At 36.5% G+C, this 10129-nt stretch overlaps 1 protein-coding gene across 8 annotated transcripts in view; it reads left to right on the top strand.

Annotated features, from left to right (window-relative positions):
- The window catches only part of Ano3 (anoctamin 3), a 295191-nt gene that overhangs the window by 229759 nt on the left and 55303 nt on the right, over positions 1-10129 (top strand). Inside the window, exon 15 of one of the 8 annotated variants that reach the window (XM_006499262.4) lies at positions 7228-7451. The exons of the other annotated variants lie outside the window; for them this stretch is intronic. Within the exon in view, the coding sequence (XP_006499325.1) occupies positions 7228-7358 (131 nt within the window). The 3' untranslated portion in view covers positions 7359-7451. Of the gene's footprint in view, positions 1-7227; positions 7452-10129 lie in introns of those variants that run through there. 8 annotated transcript variants of the gene reach the window in all.

Genomic DNA, 10129 nt, shown 5'->3' with positions numbered 1-10129 from the left:
TTGTACAGAATCTATGCACTTAATTGGTTTCAAGAAAAAAAAATGAGGTAATGCTATCATTTTAAATTTTCAGAAGTTAAAATGTTGGCCCAGAGTTTGATTAGAAATTATACTCCTAAAATGCATTAACTCAAAGGATATTTGAGCTGTGTCTGCATTGGAATTAAGAAAAACATGGTAAACTCACTCAAATACTGGTTGCTGAAAGATGGCTAAATAGAGTTCAATTGGTTATCTCCAAGTTCTCAAGTTACTAGAAGAAGACTTTACTGAGGATGGGAATATTCTCTGTCTGAACTCAGGGACAGAGTATAAATTAACAGCCCTGGGTATATGCACACTACCCCTAGACAGTCTCCTAGACATATGTAGAAATACCATTACCTTTTGCTGACTTCACAGTAGTAATTATAGCTGATCTTGCTCTCCATCTCTCTCCTTTCATTGTGCTGTCGAAGCTATCCTGACACCTTCCTAAAGATATTAGCTGAGAGCTCAGACTGTTTATCATCATTGCATTCCTACAACCATAACCAACTTATAAGAATGAATGCTAAGGACAAGCCCTATTTAAAGACCCATCATAAACACACATAGAAATAAACCAAATGTGGAAAGTACACATCAACTGAGTGACTCCCTTGTTCAGTTTATTTGGTTGTGACCAGAAACTTTGATTCACACAGAGCTGTGTGAATAGTTTAGATAGATGATGCCTGACAAGGCCATCCTCTGCTACATAAGCGGCTGGAGGCATGGGTCATTCCGAGTGTACTCTGGTTGGTAGTTTAGATCTCTGGAGTGTCTGGCTGGTTGATATTGTTGTTCTTCCTATAGGGTTGCAATTTATTGTTGCTTTAAAAAATAGGACAAAATAATTAATAATGTTTTCAAAGTAAGTACATATTAATGTTCTATAGGAAGAATAAAATGGAAATAGATTTAAAGAAAAGTATTAAACTTGCATCAGAAAATAAGTGCTTATGAAATATATATTCTTCAATGGATACAAGGCATAAAGGATTACTATGAAAAATGATACCCAAGAACGTTTCTAGGTGCTCAGATATAAAAAATCAGCTCACTGTGCATTTGTATGTCTGGTATAAGGCTGGACACAAGTTGCCAACTGTGTCTATTTATCTCCCCTCATTTTTTAAAGCAAAAATTAGAAAATGACTGTGGGCTACTACTCTGTAAACACTTAATAATTATCTGTTTCTTAGTGTTTCCATAGTTAGCAAGGTCTGACTCTGCATATGTTAGCAGCATAGCTTTCCAGTATACAGCCTCCCTGCTTGCTCATTCTGTAGGTTCATTCTGGCAGGTTTCTTAGTTCCCATAGTCAGAGAGGCAGCTGTGTGCATGGTAAGGCAAGCTTGGCTAGTGAGTCATAGTTTCTTTATTGAGTACTGATTTTGCAGTTCACTCATTTCATAACTGTGACAGTCACATTTCTAAGGCCTTTCTCTCATTGTAAAACAGGGAAAGCAACTCCTCCTACTAGTTGCCTGTGGGAAGTCACTGACTTTCAAATAGGGAAAGAGGAGAACAACTAGGCACAGCTAATGATAGTATGATCATTATTTTGTTTGGGGATGCTAGAAAATGGAAGCTTAGCATAACCAGGAAGAGAAATTAAAACAAAAGCAACCAAAAGTTGGTTAAATTATTTTGAATTTATGTTTGACTCCTGACTGGTCCATAATATTTATTGAATAAAATAAATTAGTGAACTCTTGATTTTTAGTTGATTCCTTTTTCCTGTAGGGAATCTTTCTCTGATCATACCTTTTGTAAAACTAGAGTCTCCACTTTTAACATAGCCTATCACCTCCCTTACGTTTTTTTTCCCATAGCATTTATCAACCTACACAATATTTTATATATCTTATTTTGTGTGGTTTTAAAAAATATGTTGCTACACTAGAAGATTAACTCTGGAAAGAAGGTATGTCTCCATCAATGTTTTATCCACAGAGCTAAATTGGGGTTATTTTCAAAGAGCTGGTCTAGAGAAACTGCTCAGTAAAATCTCAGTTAATAAATGACTGAATGGACAGATATAAGAGTGAACCACACTTTATATCAGAGAAAATTGAAATTAGGTAAATGCATGAAACATTTTTACTTCATTCTACCTAGAATGCTTTTCTTGTTGACTCATTCACATCTGAAACCCAATGTCTCACGTGTCATTTAATTTCATTCTTTACTTGGATCCAGTGACTCACACTTGTAATCCCAGTACTTTGAAGGTGAGGCAAGAACAGGACGGCAAGGTCATTCTCAACTACTTACAAGTTCAAGGCAGGCCTGGACTAAATGAGACCGTTCTCAAATAAGAAGACATTCCTTGGACAGAGAGAGAGAGAGAGAGAGAGAGAGGGAGAGAGAGAGGGAGAGAGAGAGAGATGCATACATTATACATACGTACATACATACATACATACATACATGCATACTTTACAGTATATCTTTAAAATCCAAATTCTTGGAATTTATAAAAAATGAGTTGATAAATAAAACTATTTAAGATTATGGTTAGTTTGCTATCACATATTTGTGTTTCATTTAGTAGTTTATTAGGGAGGAGTTATCAGTCCAAAAAAAAATACACCTTAGTAAGGAATGTATCAAGCTACTGTTCTGAGAATGCAAAAGATATAGGCACAAAGGTAGCTAATGGCACAGGTGTGATTGGGGGAATACATTTCTTTCTTTGATTGCTCCTTAATTATATATTCTTAATTATTAAGAATAACAGAAACAGCAACATTTTTAACATAATGACAGAAATATAGGTGATGGGTGTTAAAGAGGGAAACAGAAAGTATTATAACATCAGCTAATGATGACCACTCACAGTTGGGGACCATTAACTTAAGTCACTCAGTATAAAGCTATATTTTTCTCAAGCTTTGTTAATATGCATAAGTACAGATAGATTTAGAAAAAGAAGGAGGAGGAGGAAGAAGGAGGAAAAGGAAAGAAAGAATAGGAGAGAAGGGAAAAGAGGCAAAAATAAATAAAAATATGGCAAAAAAAAAGGAAGAAAGGAGAGCAGACAAGTGACAGTAGCAATAATTCAAAATCTGGATCAAGAAATCTTTGAGGGCTGAAGAGATGGCTTTGTGCATAAGTAACTCATGCTCTCCCAAAGGACCTGAGATCAATTCCCAGTTGAGTCAAACCCCTCACATCTTCCTGTAACTCCATCTCTATGCCACTCTTTTGCTCTCTACATATACCTGTAAAGAAATGGCATGCATACCCCCACCCCCCACACACACACACAAACACACATACACTAGATAGATAGATAGATAGATAGATAGATAGATAGATAGATAGATAGATAGAGAATATACCTTTAAAATCCAAGTTTTTGGAATTTATAAAAATGAATTGATGGTTATAACTACTTAAGATTATGGTTAGTTTTCTATCACTGATCAAGAGTATGTCTTGGGAGAACATTATGAGTAATAGTAAGGCAAAACAGCTTGGATAATCCAGACCAAAGAGGAGAGAAACCAGGGTACTGGAATCAATACCCCTGTGTATTATAATTTATAGGAGCTATTTTGGAAGATTAGTTGATCTGGCCTAGTTCAACCAAAAGTTTAAAAACCTCCAGAGTTGTAGAATGAGTGTCTCCAGGTATTAGAAAACTCCACTATTGATATAGAGGAGGAAGTATGAACTGATAATGAATATTCAATCCTGTGAATATTTAAAATAAATAAAATGGTTCTTGGTCACAATGAGGAGCAAAATAAAATTCATCAGCTCATCTTCATTTATTATTGATGTTAGAGAAAGCCATCACTTGAGTGCTTTGCATGTAAAGTGGGAATCCAGGGACATACCAAATGACAATTGGAGCAAGAATGTAAGAAAGCAGAAACTACTTAGCTATTGATTGACTCAGTAAAATGGCACATTGAGAGTGCCCTAAAAGATGAGAAAATTTCCTTTCAGAGAAGCACTCTTCATTACCCTGGAGGAATGGACATTGAAGAGTTGAGAGGTGGTTTGGAAATGTGAGGCTCCTTAAAGTAATTAACATGAGCAGGGTTAAGGGATATATGATATTTGCCCTAACATGCTAGTTGTCAATGGTAACAGAAAGATAGTGGGATTGGAGCATCATAATAAAATGAATAGGTTTTGGTCATTCTCTGAACACCAGCTGATTTATGAATTACAAAATGGAACACTTTCTTAGTATTCAAAGGTTCTCTGGAATTTGCAAGGACAGCTTTGTGCATTGCAAAGTTACATTGATCTCTTCAGTAAATACATACCATTCTTTTCTTTACAGTTACCATAGCTGATACACTTCTTTGTGATGAAGTATACAACCATCCAAACTTTCTTCCTTCATTAATGAGTCTAGTCTCTTGGTAACCATCGCCTAATTGACCAAACACTCACTCTATATGTACCTATTCAATTAAGTTATGGTCAGGGATACCTTTAATAAAGTGGTGAATTAACAGATTAACAGTGCTAAACTTGCTGTAGCACTGTTAGGAACAGACCCTTGTGATTTATTCAAACTTCCAAAGAACCCTAAGGCAGATAATCAGAAACTCCTGGAGAAACTCACTTATTTCTACTTGGAAAACCTGTCATAGCTGAATCAACTCTGCCGCAGCACCACACAAAAGTTTTTGGCAAGATTCTTTTCCTTACCACTAAGTTGTCCTACAGAGGACAACAGAGGGTGCAGAAAGCTACACTACCAATGTATACCCTACTGAGAGGAATCTCAGCAATTGTCTTGGCTCAAACACTAGCATAGGAGGAAAAGAACAGTTACTCATGACCAAGAGGATTTTGAAATCAAGTTCACAGGTACCACATAAAAATGTTGAGTGGCATATTTATCCACTGAACCTAAAAACATTGTAAAGCACATTGAAAACATAGTTTTTAGTTAAACTCATTTCCTAATAATCCGTACATACAAAGAAATGATATTTCTATGCTAAGCTAGGAGGGATTCCTGAAACAATGATGCATAGAAAAACCATGAATCACTGCCTTTAAATCTGGGGTTAAATCTAGACACCAGATCTAAGCCAGCATCAGAACAACATTAATCAGGTTTATTGTGAGCAAGTTTGCTATATTTTCTGGGCTTTAATGTGACTGCCAGTAAACTAACTTGTTACAAATGAGACTGTGGCAAAGATGCAGAATGTGTAACAAGGATACTGAAGAGGTTTTGTTTGTGTTTGTGTTAGAACACAAGTATTCATTATGAAGCCTAAGCTGGTCTTAAACTAAGATTTCCTGCCTCATCCTCAATTCTGACAAATAGGTATTGGCCATCACCACACCCATATGTTTTTGATGCATCTTATCTATTTGTAAGAAAAGGAACAATTTTTTGGAAGACCTATTTAAAGAAAAGGAAAATAAGACATACAGATTTAAAAAAAAAAAAAAAAAAACACCTAAGGGGAATGGAAGCCGTGGTGCAGACACCTGCATCTAAATACCTTCCCAGCAGTGAAAAGGCTGAAACAGGATGGATCATTTAAATCCTTGACTTTGAAATGAAGGGGTCTGCAACCCTATAGGTGGAATAACAATACGAACTAACCAATATCCCCAGAACTCATGTCTCTAGCTGCATATGTAGCAGAAGATGTCCTAGTCGGCCATCCTTGGGAAGAGAGGTCCCTTGGTCTTGCAAACTTTATATACCTCAGTACAGGGGAATGCCAGGGCCAAGAAGTGGGAGTGGGTGGGTAGGGGAGCAGGGCAGGGGAAGGGTATAGGGAAATTTCAGGATAGCATTTGAAATGTAAATAAAGAAAATATCTAATAATAATAATAATAATAATAAAGAAAAGGAAAACCTTTTTAGCCCCTTGGGTACTTTCTCTAGCTCCTTCATTAGGGGCCCTGTGTTCCATCCAATAGATGACTATGAGCATCCACTTCTGTATTTGCCAGGCATTGGCATAGCCTCACAAGAGAGAGCTATGCCAGGGTCCTGTCAGCAAAATCTTTCTGGCATATGCAATAGAGTCTAGGTTTGGTGGTTGTATATGGGATGGATCCCCATGTGGGGCAGTCTGTGGATGGTCTTTCCTTCTGTCTCAGGTCCGAACTTTGTCTCTGTAACTCCCTCCATGGGTATTTGTTCCTCATTCTAAGAAGGAGCGAAGTATCCACTTTGGTCTTCCTTCTTCTTGAATTTCATGTGTTTTGCAAATTGTATCTTGGATATTCTACATATCTGGGCTAATATCTGCTGTAGGAGGAACAACAATATGAACTAACCAGTAACCCTCAGAACTGTGTCTCTAGTTGCATATGTAGCAGAAATGGCCTAGTCAGCCATCAATGGGAGGAGAGGCCATTGGTATTGTGAAGATCATTTGCCCCAGTACAGGGGAATGCCAGGGCCAGGAAGCAGGAGTGGGTGGGATGGGGAGCGGTGCGATGGGAGACAATAGGGGGCTTTGGGGATAGCATTTGAAATGTAAATGAAGAAAATATCTAATAAACAATGCTAAAAAGAAAAATTTAATATAAATTCAAGCTTAATAGTAATGTCCAATGATACATTTGAATGTAAATATATATTGTTGTTGAGAATAGTCAAATTTTTATGTTTTTATTTTATTTTACTGAATGCTTAATGAATAAATATAACTATTTTTTAAAGAAAAAGAGGAATAGGAAAACCACAAATGTCAAGAACATACACAAAAAGGCAGTGTATAGAGTATAGAAATACAATCATATTTTTTTGAAATCGCCTCTTGATATTTATCTGAATACTTTTGATCTTGATTTTTCTGAACTTTTCTTAAAAAAAAAAAAAAAAAAAAAAAAAAGAACTCTCCATGGAGCAGTCAGTAACATAACTCACGGACAGTAGATAGAATTATACTTTCATTTCCCTCCAGAATGTTGGTCAATGTCATTTTGATTTTTGATAATAAAAAATAAAATTATTTAGCTATATATTTCAGTTTTAAAAATTGTTATTCTGATAAGCCTGCTGTTATTGGGTTGGGAAGCAGGGGAGGGGGAAGAGGATAGGGGATTTTCAGAGGGGAAACTAGGAAAGGGGATAATATTTGAAATGTAAATAAAGAAAATACCTAATTAAAAAAAGAATAAAGAATTGTTATAAGTTCCATAGTTCACAGATCACTGCGTTTCTAACCTTGTTTCTCTCTCAATGCCTGTGCTAAGCACCAGGGAGAATATGCAGGTCACCATTCCACACCTGCTGTGGCCTCTTTGAGACTCAAGACATGAATACCAGCAACATTCCTCAGGATCCTTGGCTACTAATTGGGCAACATATGAAAGAGCCTGTATAACAGATAGATAGATATATTTACACTTAGAAATATATATGTGTATATATATGTGTGTGTGTATTCCTAAGTGTAAATAAAGCATATGTATCCTGACTCAATACTCTTTTTAAAATTTTTTATTAAATATATTCTTTATTTACATTTCAAATGTTATCCCCTTTCCTGGTTTCCTCTCCAAAAAACCCCTATTCCATCCCCCCTCCCCCTGCTCACCAACTCACCTACTCCCACTTCCCTGTCCTGGCCTTTCCCTACACTGGAGCACTGAGCCTTCACAAGACCAAAGGCCTCTCCTCTTATTGATGTCTGACAAGGCCATCCTCTGCTATATATTGTCTGATGTCAGAAATATTGGGGGCCAGTCTCCCATTTAGTATATAACATAGCTATAGTCTATATAACTTAACTTTTATCCATGGCAAACTGTGAAAAATCAATAGATTATGTTGTTTGAAAAATTGAATATTGTCTTAAAGTTTATAACGCAGACAATATGAAAAATAGATGTGGGTTGGGAAACAAAGTCTTTAAGTACAAATTCTCTTATGTGTAACAACTATCTAAAATTTTTATTACCCTTCAAGTACATTAAACAGAATTAGACCACTGACAAATTGCCTGTAAGTTAATGTGTAAGAAATTCTTTTGACATCAATTTATTATTCTCATTTTAAGTTAGAGAAAGGAACTTCACAATTTATTACATTATCCAAGGCCATACATTAGGAAAGAGTACAACACCCTTTTGTTTTTTGTTCTTGTTTTTTAAAGCTGGGTTTCTCTGTGTAACCCAGGCCATCCTAGATCTCAATTTGTAGACTAATCTGGCCTGGGAATTATAGAGATCTGCCTGCCTCAGCCTCCCAAGTACTGGGATTAAAAGTATAAGCCTCAACTACCCAGCAAGAACACAGACATCTTTTAAGCCCAGAGATTCCTAATTTAACCTATGCTCTTTGACCAGTGCACTGCCTCTTGGAGGTATTCTAAAGATAAGAGTTTTGCCAAGAAAATATTTTATTACATTTACTATTAAAATAAAGTTAGTGATTTTTATAGTCTGTGGCATTTTTCTAGGTTTCTCAGTATGACCTAACTAAGGTCCTATAGGCCCAGATAAAAGCTTAAAGGTTGAAAAAGTAAATATTTAATAATGTTTAGTATGGTGACACCTGCCAATCGGGTATGATGAAGAATTTAATTCTTGAGCAGTTTTTTTGGGAGCCAAAGCTCTTCCAGATATTAACTGTAGATAGTGATATAAATTGCATCTTATTTCATGTCTCCTTTTCCTTTATAGGTTGACCACTGTTGTAATTGTTGCTCTGAGCATCAATAAGATACAGTCTTAAAAACATTGCTTAAAAAAAAATGCTGACAATCCCATGTCATAATGCTGGTAGTAGCTGTCTGCCAGTGGAACGGTAATGACTGTGTGTGCATCTCCATAAGTTTAATTCATTTGACACAACCCCTGTATAACTACATTTCAGCAGTTAGAAAGACAAAGACTTGATCTAGTTGTTTCTGCTTGGTATTACACTTGTAATAAAAGATGTCCACCAAAATTAACTAGAAACTGCATCATATAGATGGAACAAAAAGTGAGGAAAGAGCATAAGAAGAATTAGTCTTGTACTTACCAAGATTATTCTGACTTAATAGTAATGCATAGTAAGGGTTGGAATGATAGCTCAGTAGTTAAGAGCCCTTGCTGTTCTTTTGGGAAACCTTAGACTCCTGCACCCACATTACGTGGCTAACAAGCGCCTGTAACTCCAACTCCAGGGTATCCAACACCCTTTTTGGTCTTGGCAAATGTGTACGCACGCGCACACACACACACACACACACACACACACACACACACACAATCACACACACACACACACACACACACACACAATCACACACACACACAATCACACACACACACAATCACACACACACACACAGTTAAAATAAAATAATATTTTACTTTTCCTTGAATTAAAAACAATCTAAAGTAAAAAGCTGCCATGTTTATGTTTGTCTAGACATATTTAATATTTTAGCAACTGAACTATGAATATACACCTCAATTTGAATATGTGGTACTAAAATATCTATTCAATATAGAAAATCCAAAATCAAATTGAGATCCATGGTGTGTGTGTGTGTGTGTGTGTGTGTGTGTGTGTGTGTGTGTGTGTAGTTGATTCTCTCCTTCCACCATGGGAGAAAGTAGGAATCAAACTCAAATCCTCAGGTGTGTTTTACCATCTGAGCTATAGTCTCCAAATTTTGACTTTCTATATCAAAGATAAGAGAGTAATCTGGTCAAGATTATAGTGGTAGTTCATCTTCCAGACCCTTTCAGCTATCTCTCTTTCCTCCCCACTCCTCCTCCATTTCCTCGCCTCATATATGCTCAATTCATGAGCTTAAGTGACCCTCCTCCTTCAACCTCCAAGGAATTCCCTGGAGAAATAAGAAGTTATACCTAATCAGCATCGTGCTATTTGAAAGCATGGGAACTGTAGCTGTAAAGAGTGAGTTTCCCTGGGGGGAGAGCAGTTAATAATTTTAGGAACTTGTCAATATTTCCAGAACTTAGCAAGACTGAGTACTTTACCAACTTCTTTCTTACTTCAGGTTAAGGCAGGGAAACCAATGGGAGTGGGTGGAGGAGGCATTGAATTTGAAGTTAGAGAGAGAGCTTGAAATTAGACCAGCAAGTCTAGATTCGTTCCAGGGATGAAGTCAGTAGAGCAGACTTTCAGATCTTCTGC

This window comes from Mus musculus, chromosome 2 (assembly GCF_000001635.26).
Source record: "Mus musculus strain C57BL/6J chromosome 2, GRCm38.p6 C57BL/6J".
NCBI lineage: Eukaryota > Metazoa > Chordata > Mammalia > Rodentia > Muridae > Mus > Mus musculus.
Note: the sequence above shows the minus strand (reverse complement) of the source record. Positions and strands in the feature narration are given on the sequence as shown.